The sequence below is a fragment of the Ichthyophthirius multifiliis genome (genome assembly GCF_000220395.1).
Source record: "Ichthyophthirius multifiliis unplaced genomic scaffold scaff_1120509250900, whole genome shotgun sequence".
Taxonomy (NCBI): domain Eukaryota; phylum Ciliophora; class Oligohymenophorea; order Hymenostomatida; genus Ichthyophthirius; species Ichthyophthirius multifiliis.
In genome coordinates, this window is record NW_004086393.1 from 4,542 (window position 1) to 21,527 (window position 16,986).

A 16,986-nucleotide genomic window follows, 5' to 3' on the forward strand; every position below is an offset into this window, starting at 1 on the left:
CTTCTTAATTTTGTATATTTTTATAAAAATTAATATAAACTAATATTTATAAATATATAAAAAGTTATATAATTATTTAATATTAAAAATAAATAAAAAAATAATAATTTTTATAAAATATTTCTATTAATATTTATTTTAAATTTTAATTTTTAATAATTATTTATTTATTTTTATCAAAAATGTATATTATTTTCTTTATTTAATTATAATATAAAATTTAACAAATAATGCAAATATAATATTTATTTGCATTAAAGATATTTCTTTCTGTGTAAAAACATTATATTTATTTAATTTTTTTATTAATAAAATGTTAATTTATTATATTTTATTTATAAAAAATATAATAAAAACAGAAATTTATTTCATTTTCATTTATAAAAAAAAAACAACAAAAATGTCATTTACCCCAAGAAATAGAAATTTAACAAACTAAAATAAGCCAAATGAATTAGATAGTCTAATACAAAAATTAATATCATATTAAAATAGCCAAAAATAAATTTTATACAATACTATAAATTAAAAATATTTGATATAATAACTTGATAAAGATAAAATATAGTAACTAGAACTTTTATTCGAAAAAAGAAAAATAGATATAATTGATTTTGTTCATTATTTTATTAAATAAATTTCTCATAATGAAGAAGAAAGAATATATGTAATAATGGCCACAATAGATTTATATAGGTCTATTTTATAAAAATATGGCGAAAAAACTAAAATAAATACATCCAATTTATTATCTTATATATGTGAAGTATAATATTAAATCATATTTTTATATTTTTTATTTATTAAGATTTAACAAGATAAAAATTACGATTAATATAAAATTTAGTCTCTTTAAGTACCCGAAACTAATAAATATAATATAAATACTTAAAAAATAAGATAAGTAGATTAAAATATGCCACCTTTATATGGTAAAACAGAAGAAAATTTAAATACTTTAAGTAAAGAGAAATTTTATTCAGATTAGTAGCATCATTTAAATTAAAATGTCAAATAGTAATAAATATATATATTTATATATATATACATATATATTTATAAAATATATTATATAGAGGATTTTATGCTAAAGAAATGAATTGTATTTTAAGTTTAGATAATTTATCGAATAAAATTGATATATTTACTTTAGATTGTAAATTAAAATAAAAAATTAAGCCTAATAGTTAAAAAAATAATGAAAATCACACAAAAATAAATAATGATGTTATTATTTTTAATTTTACCTGGAGTGAGAGATAACAAAGAGTAAAAAAAAATATCATATAGAATAATATATATATATATATTTATATATAAATATATATAAATATATTTATACATATATAGATTGGAGCAACCTTAAAAGATTTGAAATTATCTTTTTGGGATTTATAAGATAATTTTTAATACGAAAAATAAATAAATATTCAAAACTAATTATCAGAATATTAGCTAAATATATGGTTTTTAGACTTATTTAATACTTGGGTAACTACAGATTCCAAAAACAAACTATATTTCTGGGATATAGAGAAAGAAATAATAACCCTAACAATTTCCAACCCAAAAATAAAGCACACAATATTCTAAATACTCGAAATTACCTAACTAAGACTTCTAGCTGTAGCATCCCTAGACCGAATAATAACTATATGGGACATAAACAAATGCTAAATAGTCTAAGAAATTGAACTATCAAAAAGTGGTATCCATTTTATAACCTATTTCAGTACTTATTAATCCTTAATATGTTCCGGTTTTGAAAACAACATCTAAATTTTCCAAATAAAAACCGATTTTTTAGATATTACACATAAAGGGGTTCTTATAGGTCACTTTAGTATTATCACGGCTATTGATTGTATTGAAAAAACTCACTTAATAATAAGTGCTGATGATAGTGGAGTTTTAAAACTTTGGGATATAAGAACTTTGAAGTGTATATAGAGTATAAATTATGGCAACAAAACTAAAATTTTGAAACTAATAAATATATACGAGAAGGGGAAATTATGTTTTCTGGGTACAAGGGTAAATATTTTATCTTTTCTTGAAAAAAATGAAAATTAACTTCAAAAAAAATAAACAAATTTTCCTATAAAATGTGTCCTTTAAGATAATAATATGCTAGTATTTTCTGAAAAAGATCTCAAATTTATAGATATATAAACAGGATAGGTAAAATAAGCTTTCGTGGGAATATAAGGCGATTTAGATGGAAGTATTAGTGCATGTGAAGTATTTGATTAAGCTAATTCTTTCATTATAGGAAATAGTAATGGATTAATAAATATGCATAATATGTTTAATGGAGACCTTCTTTTTTAATTGGACTCTCATTAAAATGAAGTCTCAGGTTTAAAAGTAGATTTCATTAATAAAATGTTAATATCATGTGGATGGGATTCAATTGTGAAAGTCTAATAAATATTACAAAATGGAAAAGTGGAACTTAAAAGATAAATAGATAATTGCTATTGGGGAAAATAAGTTAATTTAATAGAGTTTTCAATACATCATAATATTATTTTAATTGGATCAGATTAATCAGAGAAAATATATGTATATGATTATGAATTTTTTAATATTTTAACACAACTTGAATTAAACAGTTAAGTAAATAATAAATATATATATATATATAAAAAAAAAAAAAATAAAATATATATATATATATATATATATATATATATATAAATACTCATATATCTATTTTTTTATTTTTAGAGTTTTCCTACATGTTTTTATATTATAGATGGATTATCTATATTAATAATATCTAGTAATGATGGATTCGTACATATATATAATTTTTAATAAAATGAATAATCTTTTGTGGCTAGTTTTGTTTATTTATTTTATATTGATCCTTTTTTTAATAATGAAAATTATTTTTTAGAAAAAACTTCTTTATTATAAAAAAGAGATAGTATTAAACTAGAAAATTAATAGATTTTAACAAAAAAAGCTGTTATAAACTTACAAAACTAAAATTAAAAAAAAAAAGTATCTAAAAATACCCATACACAGCACTTACAATTTTAAATTTCTCCTCAACAATAGCTCTAACCATCTGATCTTTTAGAAGGTTTATAAACTCATATTGACGAATTATTAAAGATTCCCAAAAACACGCATTTTGTGACAAAGATATTAATTGAAAAAGAGATTGTTTAACAAAATTTAATTTTATAAAAATGTATATTATATCTCTCAACTAATAAAGGAGATTTAATTATTTTCGACTTAAAAAATATTCTTTAGAATTTTCCATATATATAATCTACTACATTAAGGTTAAATTATAATCCTTATAGAGTTTCTAAATAAAATTTTTTAAAAGTAAAATATTATTATTATTATTTTTTTTTAAACAAAAAATTTAATAAAAATAGAATATTTAAGGAATAAAAAACCCATTAATAAAACTTTAAATATTAAAATCTTAAATGGAATAATGCTTAATAAATAATCAAGAAAAACTCTAATTAAAAATCGAAAAAGCTCACAAAGACTAAATAACAACTTTAGACTTGATAAAATTAGAAAAGCCATCGATTTTAACATCTAGTATAGACTCCTATATAAGAATCTGGGAAAAATAAACAGGGAAAATGCTCGCAAGTTTGAACATAAACCACCCTTTACCTATTTTATGGAACATAAACTTAGATATATTCGGTGAATGCAAAAAAAAGCTCACCTACACATTAAAAATACTAGATATTATATACTAAAAATACTAAAACGAAATGAATAGAAACGACATTTCGTTTATAAATGTATAGAATTTTTTAAAAAAGCTTATATAAGAGAAAGAGGATGAAAATGTTCTTTAATAAAAATAAATGATAAAATAATAAAAAATAATTATGAAAGATGAATTCTAACCTAGAGACTTATAATTTGAATAAACTAAATAATTTTTCGCGAATGAATTATTGGGAAATTCCCTAAAAAGAATGGAAGCTAATAAAAGAGTGGCAATAGCCACTAGCTAATGGAACAAAGAGTAATAATATTTGCAAAATATGGAAAGTTTTTTAAATTAAAATAATAAATTTAATAAAAATAATGAAGATTAGGAATAAATAAATAATTTTTTAAATATTAATTATAGATAAAATCTACTTAAAAAAAGAGAAAATAATAGTTTAATAACGTAATAATATTCAGAAAATACTTAAAATTTAGAATAGAAATTAAATACTTAATATATATAATAATGGAAGTATAATTTATATATTATATATATATATATATATGTATAAATATATATATATATATATATATATATTATAAATAATAGGAATACAAATTAGTAATTGTCCATAAAAATAAAAAAATTGAAATTTTTAAATAAGAAAAATATTTTTAATAAAATACACTCAAACTAAATGATTAGTTAATAAAAATTTAAATTAATAATTCAGATTTGTCTTAAATTAGAAATAGTATGTATTTTATAAACTCAGAAAATTATGAATATTTAAAAAATGATAATTTTTATGATTATGCCTAATAAAAAAACTACACTAATAGTTCTTCTAATAATCTTTATAAAAGTTCATCTTCTTAAAATAAACTATCTTCAATTATTTCCAATATGAAATATAAAGTCAAAAAATCTTAAGTAAATTTCTCAAACGAATCTATTATTACTAATATTTTGTCAAAAAGATAAGAAACTTCTATTTAAAGTAGTTAATTTTAAACTGAAAATAATGCTTTGACCCAAAAAGATAATTAGTTTTTGAAAGATAGTAATCATTTACCTAAAATATAAGAAAGAAAAAATTTAAATACTGAATAAACTTAAGATTTAAAAAGACATAAAAAAAATGTTTCTAAAAAAAAAAGTTACTTCATATGATTTTAGTTTAAATTTTTACATTAAATAATGATAATATAATATTTTATATATAAAAAAAGAAATAATTTAATATTATTAATTTTTTATAAAATAAATAATTAAAATTAATTTATAAAATATTTTTATTTTATTTTATTTTTAAAAAAATAAATATAATAAAAAATCTATAATAAAGAAAAATATTTGCAAATAAAAAATATAAATATATAATTATTGCTTCATATATATAATTATTTTATTTAATTAAAAAAATTATTTATTTTAGTATATTTCTTATATTATAATAATAAAATATATTTAATATTTTTCTATATTTAAATTTTATATGGATTAATTAGATTTATTATAAAAAATTTAAGAAATTCTTTTTTTTATCTTAAAAAAATTTACCAAAAAAAATATTTAAAAACAAATCCCTTTGTATTTTTTTTATTTTAGATTTTTATATATATTAGTGTTTATTAATTAAAAGAAATATCAAATTAAATTTATAGTATTTTGTATCTATTATTTTTAATTATTATTTTTGTTTAACTTAAATATAGATATGGGGGGGTCAAAAAGATATTTTATATAAATGAAATTCTATATTTAAGATAATAAATTTCTCAATCTAATTTTTTATAGATATATTAATTCCATTTATTACAAAACATTATTTTATTAGAAGTTTTAATATTAATAAAGAATATTTACATTAAAAATAAAAATAAAATTAAACTATTTATTATTATATCTTTTATTTATATTAATATATAATTTAAAAATAATTTTTTTTATTAATATAAAAAATAAGTATAAATAATAATTTTATTATAATTTTTTTTATTATTTATAATAAAAAAATAAATATATTATTAAATACAAAATTTTCATTATATATTTAATTATTTAATAAAAAAAAAAAAATTAAATTATTATATAGTCTTTAAATTTCAAAATTATAAAATTAAACTTTTATAAATTTAATTTTAATATTTTTTTTGATTTTATTTATAATAATCTAAAATATATTATAAAAAAGAAATCTAAAATAAATCAAAATAAGTTATAATTATATATTAAAATAACAAAGAAACCTAAAAAAATGATTTTTTCTTCTATTTAAAACTATAAAATAAAATTTTTTTAATAATAAAAAATTATATAAAAATATAATAATATAGTTTTTTTTTTTTAAAAAAAAAAAAAAAAAAAATATAAATATAAAAATAGTTTTTTTTTTTTTTTTTAATTTTTATTAAAAAAAATAAATAAAAATATAATTTTTCTTAATTTTACATATTATACAAATAAAAAAAGAAATTTTCTAAATAAAAAATATAACAAAAATAATGAACTAACAACAAATAAACTAAGAAATACTAAATTGTATGTAAAAATCAAATTTCACACAAATTGAATCACTTATTTCTACATCTCCTACTCCCATAGACTTTTTAAAAATATTAAATGATAAACAAGATACCATTTTACATAGATTATCATTAAATTAAGCAAGCAATCAATAGTTTCAAAATATATTTTAATATATTAAGAGGACATAAGACAATAAATAGTTATTAATTTTAATAGACAAACAAAATAATGATGGATTTACAGCAATTCATTATGCATCATTTAAAGGGAACATTGAAATTATGAAAGTACTGATGGAATAAGGTGCAGATATAAATATAATATCCTAAAAAGGAACCAATGTATTAGAAATGGCAATATAAGGAGATAAACCTATTTCTCTTATATTCTTTTAACAATATGGGATTAATATACTAAAGAAAAATTATTTAAATAGCACATTATTACATTGGGCATGCTATGCAAATTCTGAAAATTCTTTTAATTTTTTAATGTCATAAACAGATGACTAAGAATACATAAATAGTTAAGATAATGTAATTATATATATATATGTATATATTTATTTATATATATATATATATATATATAGGATGGTTATACGCCATTACACTTATCAGTAATAGGTGGAAATTCTAGAATAGTAAAAAAACTTTTAATTAGAGGTGCAAATAAGCACATTTAAGATAATCATTAAATGATGCCTAATTAACTTGCTTAAGAAATCAAATACAATAACATATAAGAGATGTTAGAATTAAAAAAAGGCATTTAAGAATTTTGCAATTTAAAACAACCTTTTATGCCAGTTAATAAAACAAACAAATAAATTTATATTTTTCTTTCTATTTTTTTTTTTAAAAATATTGCCTTTATTTTATTAATTTTACCTTGTTTTGAAACTAATATTACTCTTTAATTATTTTTCTATATATTCTTAAATATAATGACCTTATTTTTTTACTCTATTACAATTTTCACTGATCCTGATTTTGTTTCTGGTATAAAAAAAGTAATTATTGAAAACCAAAAAGATAAAATATAATAATAAATAAAATACAGTCAGTCCTCTGAAACTAACCAAACTTCACTTTTAATAAAAGAAGACAAAAAAAGAAATCCCTTTTCGATTTATATATATAAAATCAAGAAGAAATACATAAAATATGCCCAGATTGTGAAATAATAAAGCCTCTGAGATCAAAACATTGCGATATATGTAAAAAATGCGTAAAAGTGTATGATCATCACTGTCCTTGGGTAAATAATTGCATAGGAGCTAAAAACCATAAATATTTCTTAATTTTTATTATTTTTTTATGCTTGAATTTAACTTATTTTATACTACTTATTTCTTTATATATTAATTATACATACTAAGAAGATCATTTATTAATGTTTTGGGGAAATAATTAACGATTGAGGCATATTTTATTTATTTTAAAATATATTTTTGGAATTTTTACTATTTTATTCAATTCTTTTTTAGTATTTATGATTATGGCACTTATATATGTACAAATAACCAACTTTTTATTAAATTTGACAACATTTGAGAGATATTAGAGCCTCAAAAAGAAAGAAAAGAGTCTTTAATTATAAAATAATAGCAATGTATTCCAATAATAAAGCTATTTATCATCTAAAGTAAGCAGTTCGGTTGAAGCAAATAGTTATTAAGAAGAATCTTTGCTTTTTAAAAATAATTAAAAAAAGTAAAATATGGGATTATATAATTGTTTTTTAATGTGTTCTCTTAATTAAAAAAACACTCTATATGATTATAAACTGTGAAAAAAAAAAAAAAAAACTAATAAATAAATAATTAAAATATATATATACAATAATTTTTTTTTTTTTTAATAATAAAAAAAAAAAAAAACAAAAATTTTATAAAAAAAACTCTTTTTTTTTTTTTTTTTTTTTCCTTTTTTTCTATCTTTTTTATTATTTTAAAGGAAATATGATTAAAATTTTATTATAAAAATAATGATTTATTTCCCAAATTTATAAAAACAACCCCTATTCACATTTTATATTGATACTTTTATGAGAAAAATACTCTAAAATTTCATAAAAATTAATTTTTTGGATTTCCCAGTATAAAATACATATGTACTATATAACTTTTTTGCAAATAGTTTAATGTCAAAAGTATTTGATAACATAATATAAAAGCCTTATTTATTATTCCCTATAGAAATTTATTTAAATTATATATATATATATTAAACTTATATTTATCAAAAAATTCTTTATATTTAAAATATTTTAATTTTTTGAAATTTTTTGTTATACGTTTTTTTATTTTCTTATTTTAAAAATCTTTTTTATATTTAATTTATTTATTTTTAACTACAAATTTTATTAGAATATTAAATTCAAGCCATTATTGGATATAAATACTTAATCTGTTGATTCTTTTCTTATTTTCGAAATCTAAATAAAATGTTTTTCCATTGAATTTTATAATGTAGCTTATAAAGGAGAAACATTTGTAGATTATATGCATTTATTATAATAAATTTTAATCTTTTAAAATTTTTATTATATTTCGACTATTTATTTATTTTTAATTTTTGATTAAGTATCTTGTTATTTAATGTTTCTCATAATGTATATATTTTGATTTATTAAAAATTGTGTATGTTAAATTTAAAATTAAGTATTTTTGATGAAATAATTAATAATTTTTTTGATTATATTATATAAAAATATTTTTTATAAAAATTAATTATAAATTTATACATAAAATTTTTAAAATCCATTAAAAAATGAATATTAATTAATTAATTAAAAAAAAAAAAAAACATATTATTTTTATAATATAAATAATAATATTTTTTATAAATAAAAAAATGTTTTTTATAAATAATAGAATATTTAGTACTTAAACATTATATACAAATGAAATAATAAAAAAACATAATAAATTTATAATTTATATAAATAATAAATATAAACATATATATATGCATATATTTTAAAAAATATTATTTATTATAATTTTTTGAATAAATCTAAATCGGTATTTAAATAACTAATAAAATAAATTTAAAATTCCTATATATAGATAATTAAAAATACAATATAAATATATATATTTTTATAAAATTATAATATAAAAGACTATACACTTTTCAATAAATAAAATAAATTATTTATTTTAGTTGAATGTACACAATTATAGTATTACTATAAGACATATCTTGTTTAATAGGTTTTATACTAAGTATATATTACAAAACTTATTCCATGATAGCAATGGGTCCAATATTATATTTAACTCTTCCTTTAATAAATGAATTAATCTATAACACAATCTCAACTATATTATATAATCCTAAAGGCTTCTTATTATATCATAAAAATCTCCAAAAATAACAAAATGTCCCAATTGTATACCATCCTCGATATAACTTAACAGCATGCGGAATTGAGAAACTCCATCCCTTTGACTCTACAAAATACTAGCGAATACATTAATAATTAGATTCCAATTTAAAAACCCTGACTCCATATGGAAAAGTATCTCGAGGTTTACTTCTAGACTTAAATATGTCTAAAAGATATTTACTTTCATTAAATTATTCCCTAATACTGAGTAAACTAGTTGAAATTCCCTTATGTTTACTCCCTGCGAGTATTTTGCGTTGGAGAATTTTAAATCCAATGCTATATGCAACTTAAGGGACTATAGATAGTGCAGTTTTGGCATTAAAAAAAGGCTGGGCAATCAATTTAAGTGGCGGATATCATCATGCTTGTAAATATTAAGGAGGCGGTTTTTGCATATACCCGGATATTTATTTAGCTATATAATATATAAGGAAATATTTTTGTATAGAAAAATGTGCAATAATTGATTTAGATGCACATTAAGGAAATGGACACGAAAGGGATTTTTTGGAGGATAAAAATAATACTCTAATTATAGATTTTTATAATCATAATATTTATCCAGCAGATAGGAAGGCCAAATAGGCTATTTAATGCGATTTTCATGTAGATTTTAGTATTTCTGATAATAATTATTTAAAAGAACTTAAAAATAAAATAGAAGTTTAATTATATAGTTTCAAACCTCAATTTGTACTTTATAATGCTGGAACTGATTGCCTTTAAGGTGATCCACTTGGATAAATGAATTTATCAACTGAATGTATTATTGAAAGGGATGCGATAGTCTTTAAAGAATGTGCAAAGTAATGTATTCCGATTTGTATGGTACTTTCTGGTGGGTATTAAAAATGTAATGCAGATGTAATTGCTTAGTCGGTTAGAAATATTATTTAAATGAAAGAAAGTTAAACTGTTTTTTGATTTTTAATAAATATATATTTATAAGATATGTATTTTTATATTATTTATGGTATAATAAATATTTATATTTATGTTTATATATTATAATAAATGTTAAAAATAATTATTATTTTTATTAAAACATATATACTATATATAATAAATACTCTAATTTTTCAATATTTTAAAATAATGATAATTAGATGTCTCAAAAAATTTAACATAATTCTCTAAACTCATTTTTTAAAATAAAAATTAATTAAAACATTTACTACTCTAAAAAAAAAAATTATTTATAAATACTAAAAAAATATAATAACAAAATCAAAATTTTTTTAAAAAAATATATTGATTTATAATAATTTATAAATATTAAAAAATTTTAAAAGTGAAAAAATAAATAAAAAAAAAAGACAAATTAAAAATAAATTAAAAAAAATTATTTTTTAGAATAAAATAATGTTAATTTGAAAAAAATTAATTATAAAATCTAAAAATTAATATAAAAATATTTTATGTATTATTATATAATACTATTTATGTAATATTAATAAAAAAAATATTATAAGAAACATCGTAGGATAATATATAATATGAATTAAAATAAAATAAATAAAATATATAAAAAATTAAATTACAAACTAATAAAAGTAAATATAAATATATAAAAAAATATATTTATAATATGTAAATAAATATAAAAAATTATTTATATATATGTTAATTTTAATATAAAATATATATATATTTATATATATATATATATATATATATATATATATATTTATAGTTTTTCAATTTGTTTTTTCTTATATATAAAAACATATATAAGGCAAGTATTAATTAACTACCGTATTTTATTATCCTGATTATATAAAATATGCTTCTATTCCTGTTTTTATTTAGAAAAAAGCTTTAAATTTATTTTCTATCTATGTTAATTGAGAAAACTTTATAAATTATTGTAAATTTTAATCTTGAAATTTATATTATTTCTCAAAATCAATTACATATATTGGATTTTAGGATATTATTCCAAAATAACATTATTAAAATTGTTATTTATTTTATATTTTTTAGACTGTTTTTTAATAATTAGATATGATTTTTTTTTCGTTTTTTTGCTTTTAATTTTAATCATATTTATTATTGTAATATGTATGATTTGTATTTTGATTAAAATTTAATTTTAAATCATTTTTTTGTTCTTATTGTTTTAAAATTCTTTGATTTTAGTAAGTTATTCTTTAAAATATGTTTTAAGAGTTTTCTTTTTTCATTTATTTTAATTCACGGTCCATTTCTTAATGATAATATATTTCAAAGTATTAATTTTCTTAATTAATTTAAATAGAAAGTTTGTAAAATAAAAAAATAAAAACAACATTTGTAAAAAACATTTTTTATTTAAATTTTATTTTTTTGTTAAAAAAAAAAATACAAAATTTAAGTTGTATATTATTTGTTGTTATTATTTAATTAATATTTTAATATATTTATAAATATAATATATATAATTATGTATTAATATATATAATTTCACATAAAAAATTATTTTCTTTCTTTTTCTTCTTCTGGTTCTTCTTCTACTACTTTTTCTTCTTTTTCTTATTTTTATAATAAAGACTTGGCCATAATAGGTCTTCCATATCTATAATAAATATATAAATAAAGTAACTATATATATATGTATATATATAAATTGAATTAAATATATAATAAATACCTTTTTTCTTTTTAAGGTAAATCTTATTCTCTTTTTCTTTATTCTTATTCTTTTTTTTCTTATTCTTTGAGACTTTATTTAATCTAATTATTTTTAAATATGAATTATAAAAAAATAAATTTAATATAAAGTATATAAGAAAAAATAAATAATCACATTTTCTCTTCTTATTCCTGTACAAATTCTTTCTTATTCTTAAAGTCTCTTTGGATCGTTTTATCTATAAAATTTTAAATCTTTGATTTAATTTTCAAGTTTTTTTTCCATTTCCTTTAAAAAAATTATATAAATATATATATATATATATTTATATATATATGTTTATTTTCTTTTTTTATAAAATACTTTTAGCATTTCTATTCCACTTATATCTTTTCTTATATCTGCATTTTTTTCTTAAGCTAAAAATTCATTTTTATATATTTTATGAATCTTTATGAAAAAAATAAATAAAAAAACATTTTAATTAAAATAAATATATATTTAAGAAATATTAAATATATAAAAATTCACTTCCGATTCAATTTAAGCTAATTAAGAAGGCGCTTAATTATCATTTTTTATTTATTTTAATCTTTTAATTTATTCGTTTACTTACTTTTTTATATAAAAAAAATAAACTTTTAAATAATATCATACATCTAAGCTTTTCTATAGTTCATTTTTAGCTTAAATTCTATTATTTTTTTCTTCATTTAATATTTTTTACCTTTTCTAATATCTATGTTTAATTTCTTCTGCCATTTATTCTAAATCTTATGTATTTTAAATTAAAGACAAATTTTTTTCTTATAAATCAATGAAAATTTTATCCAATTATTCCGGTCTTTTAAAATATGGTTCAAATTCTTCATCACTTTCATTTAAAAGTTATTATATTTCTGGTTTTAAATTATTGATTAAACCTCTAATTATTTCCGATGTATTATTTTTCTATGATTTACTTCTCTATGAAATTTCTCTTTTTAATTTATTTTACCTTAATTACTCCTCTATATACTCCTTTGGAGTGATTTAATCCAAAAAGCTCTTCTATCCCCACATTTCTTCTAAATTTTCAAGTTTTTATGAAATTCTAGTAGTTAAATCAGCTTTTAATTCCAAAAGATTTTTGATTTCAGCAATTTTTTCTTATTTTTTTTTAGTTTCATCTTCAGCTGCTTTAATGGCTTATCTCGAACTATTTTTATTTTCTTCTAAAAATTTATTAAAAGACTCCATATCTTCATCCAACATTTATTCGGACTTTTCCAAACCTCTTTTATGTAATCTAGTTTATTCTTCAAATTAATTGATTTATTCCCGTTTATGATCAATAAGCATTTAAAACAATAACATTTCACGTTTTTTTTCAATAAATTAATGCATTGGTTCTTTTTATTTTACACGATTTTTTATTGCGTTTTTAGCAGCATCTACTATATTTCTAATATATGTATATATTTTTTTATATATATATATATATATATAGTTTATGTTTACAATGTTAGGTTTTCATCGTCATATTCTTCTTCGATTTTATATAATTCGTTTAGTTTTCCAACTGTAAATGTACCTTTATTTTTTATACCTTTTTCCCATATTTTTAAGTTTTCGTTTTTTTATCTTTCCTTTATTTTTTTTTTTTTTATTTTTCTTTTTTCCTTTTTTTTTTTTTTTTTTACATGCATTCTTGTTTCTTTCTCTTTTTCTTTCATTTTTAATATCTTTTGTTTTTTATTTAATCATTTTTTTTTTTTTATTTTTTTTTAAAATAAAAAAAAAAATACTTCAGTATCTTCTGGAACATAAAAAGGGTTTTCTGCTAATTCTCCGTTTATTTAAATAATTTTTTTTTCTAAAATTTATAATTTAATATATATATATATATATATTAGTTTAGGCATTTTAATTTATTTATAAATAAAAAACCATTTGATATTTTAGGTAAATTAATTTTTTTATCTGAATTTGTACTATACTAAGAATTACTAGGTTTCTTTTATTATTATTTAGAAATAATCCATTTAATATATGTATTTTTTTATTAATAAATGAAAAAATTTATACTTATTTTGTTATATTTTGCATTTTTTATTATTTAAATTTTATTTATTTTTTTGTTTGTATTTCTTTTAATAAAAAAAAAAAAAAAAAATTTTTTATATATAAAAAAATATAAAATTAAAAAAATTTAATTATTTTTTATAATAAAAAATAAATATCAAATTTTAGATTTTAAAACTTTTTAAAAATTAGAATCTGGATTAACCGTTAATTATTAATAAGTTCCTTTTTCGATAATTTTACCGTTTTCCATTACAAAAATAACATCGAAATCCTTTAAATTATCAAGTCTATGGCTAACCAGAATAAGAGTTTTGTCAAAACATATTTTATCTAAAAGGAATTTCATTATTTTATCATTAGTTAAAGGGTCCATATTAGACGTTGCTTCATCTAAAATAATAATTTCCTTTTCTTATATAACTGATTATAGGAAATTAACTATTTGCTTTTCACCGTTTGAAAGATTATTTCCGGCTTTTTCAACTTCGAAATCTAAAAGGTTTTCTTTACATTTTATTCTCTCGAATTATATATTTAAATCATTAAAATATTATAATATATGATTGTCACAATAATTTCTCATAGGGTCTATATTATCTCTAAGTTTTCCTTGAAAAAGAAATCCATTTTATGGAATTACACTCTATTTATATTTATTATATATTATTTTTAATATTTTTAATTTTATAAAGAAAAGTATAATAAAGATTATTCACAGGATTATTTTAAATAAAATAAATAAAAAATATATAAGTAAAATAAAATTATATATAAAAAAAAATAAGTAAATATTTATATTTATATATATATATATATATATATATATATATATATTTATGATATATTATTTACAAAATTATCTCTTAATTCTTTTAATGATAAATATTTTATATTTGAATCCTTTAATATAATTTCTCCTTTATTAATATCATATAATTTTAAAAGACTGTTTATTATTGAGGTTTTTCCAGATCCAGTTCTTATATTATATATATGTATTTTTAATAAAAATATATAATTATTACCTTCCACAAAAAGCAACTTTTTATCCTTTTTAAATTTAAAAAGATACGTCATTTAAAGCAAAGTTCTAATTTTCGTTATATTATAAGAAAACATTAGAATACTCAATCAAATAGTTAAATTTATTAGATTTTTAATTAATTTTATTTATATCTATTTCTCTAAACTCATTTTTTTCTTCACAATATTCACGTGTTCTTTCAATCACTTTTTCTATTATTTTAAAATTTTAACCTGATCTTAATGCATTTCTTATCTTAAATACAAATATAAAAAAATATTAAATAATAAAATTTAATACACAGCCTATCATTCTATAACTATAAGCTAATGCCATAGAATAAATAGAAGGATTAAAAGATTAGGTATTAAGATTAGCTTAATAAAATGCGATAATTAAAACTATTGAAATAGATAAATAATCAACACAATTAGAAAGATAAAAAGGCGCTATTTTCGACTTTTGTATAAAATTGAATATATATTTATTTATATATGTATTTTTTTAACATTCATTATTTAGATTTCTTTTGCATATTTATATTTTTAAATATCAAGAAATTATTCTTTTATTTAATTTTATTTTTTAAATGCACGAATTGTTTTTAATCCACTTTTTTATATTAATATTTATTAAGTATTATTTTTAAAAAAATACTTTAGAATTTCAACAGAAAATGAACAATTGTCAATTTTAGATTTTTAAATTTAATTTTTTAAAATTCTTACATCTTTATATATTTGATTTTTTTCATATTATAAGATTCTATTAATTAAGAATATGGAAATACTAATAGCTATATATTTTTATATTAAAAAATAAATTATATATATATATATAATATATATATATATATATATATATATTTTTAAATTTTTATACGAATAAACATTAAATATAGTTCTGTAGTTAAAATAAATACAAGCTAAGCTAAATTAAAAAAAACTATAAAAAAATAATTAATTTGTAAATCATCTAAAAATGAAATATCATCAAACATTCTTTATAATATCATACCAACAGTGTATTTTCCTTCGAAAATTTTAATCTTTGCATAGATTGTATTTCTTATAATTTAATTAAAAATTTTTTAAGAAGTAGTTGTACTTGCATATGATAACATAAAACTCCTCAATATATTAAAAAAGCTCAAAAAAATGAAAATAATGGCTAAAGTTTATTTATAATCTCCTATAATAAATAATGGTTTGTAATTTAAATTATTTAAAGATAAAATAAATGTATGTGACCAATATTCAAATACTCCTTAGGATATTTAATGCACTATAGTTGACGTTAAAAATACACAGAATACAAATATGCCCATATTTTATAAAAAAAAATTACCAGTTTTATAATTTAAAGTTATATTTTTCCTCTTTTTATTTGTTTGTTATTTCGTTTTGAAAATATTCGCAGTTCTTATTATCTTCTTTTGCTTAAAAATAAGAAAAATCGAAGTTTTATAATTATTTAGTCTAAAAAGGTTGGATTTTTATTGTTTTTCCTTCAACTAAAAGTACTTAGCCTTCAAATTTTAAAAATGAATATTAGTTTAAAACTATAAGTATAGTCTTTTTTTATTCTAAGTATAAATAATTATAAAATGCTTATACAAATATCCTTTAGGCTACATTTTCATCTAATGAA

General features: G+C 16.8%; 3 protein-coding genes across 3 annotated transcripts, besides 21 other annotated features; 2 read left to right on the forward strand and 1 right to left on the reverse strand. All coding sequences in view use genetic code 6, as the record gives it.

Moving 5' to 3' along the window:
* Positions 1-400: 400 nt before the first annotated feature.
* IMG5_109710 (hypothetical protein) lies at positions 401-4,745 on the forward strand (the record flags this gene model as incomplete). Its single annotated transcript, XM_004034870.1, has 4 exons — positions 401-1,017; positions 1,077-1,269; positions 1,351-2,614; positions 3,172-4,745. The coding sequence occupies 4 exons, from the start codon at positions 401-403 to the stop codon at positions 4,611-4,613; spliced, it is 3,516 nt and encodes a 1,171-aa protein (XP_004034918.1). The 3' UTR covers positions 4,614-4,745.
* Positions 1,025-1,075: a microsatellite.
* Positions 1,295-1,349: a microsatellite.
* Positions 2,665-2,699: a microsatellite.
* Positions 4,243-4,304: a microsatellite.
* A 1,829-nt stretch (positions 4,746-6,574) lies between the features above and the next one.
* On the forward strand, positions 6,575-6,936 carry IMG5_109720 (hypothetical protein; the record flags this gene model as incomplete). The annotated part of the gene is made up of 2 exons (XM_004034871.1): positions 6,575-6,771; positions 6,828-6,936. The coding sequence occupies 2 exons, from the start codon at positions 6,575-6,577 to the stop codon at positions 6,934-6,936; spliced, it is 306 nt and encodes a 101-aa protein (XP_004034919.1).
* Positions 6,777-6,826: a microsatellite.
* A 2,116-nt stretch (positions 6,937-9,052) lies between the features above and the next one.
* Positions 9,053-9,110: a microsatellite.
* Positions 9,053-9,120: a microsatellite.
* A 2,022-nt stretch (positions 9,121-11,142) lies between these two features.
* Positions 11,143-11,209: a microsatellite.
* Positions 11,195-11,321: a microsatellite.
* Positions 11,200-11,326: a microsatellite.
* Positions 11,274-11,326: a microsatellite.
* A 750-nt stretch (positions 11,327-12,076) lies between these two features.
* On the reverse strand, positions 12,077-16,972 carry IMG5_109730 (hypothetical protein; the record flags this gene model as incomplete). The annotated part of the gene is made up of 13 exons (XM_004034872.1): positions 12,077-12,188; positions 12,264-12,346; positions 12,420-12,533; positions 12,609-12,695; positions 12,777-12,860; positions 12,903-13,689; positions 13,746-13,873; positions 13,928-13,969; positions 14,033-14,100; positions 14,553-14,955; positions 15,165-15,291; positions 15,338-15,862; positions 16,065-16,972. 13 exons carry the CDS (start codon positions 16,970-16,972, stop codon positions 12,077-12,079), a joined length of 3,468 nt encoding a protein of 1,155 aa, XP_004034920.1.
* Positions 12,092-12,153: a microsatellite.
* Positions 12,285-12,330: a microsatellite.
* Positions 12,546-12,582: a microsatellite.
* Positions 12,546-12,588: a microsatellite.
* Positions 13,860-13,925: a microsatellite.
* Positions 13,879-13,925: a microsatellite.
* Positions 13,962-14,007: a microsatellite.
* Positions 15,049-15,095: a microsatellite.
* Positions 15,101-15,157: a microsatellite.
* Positions 16,161-16,202: a microsatellite.
* Positions 16,973-16,986: the final 14 nt, after the last annotated feature.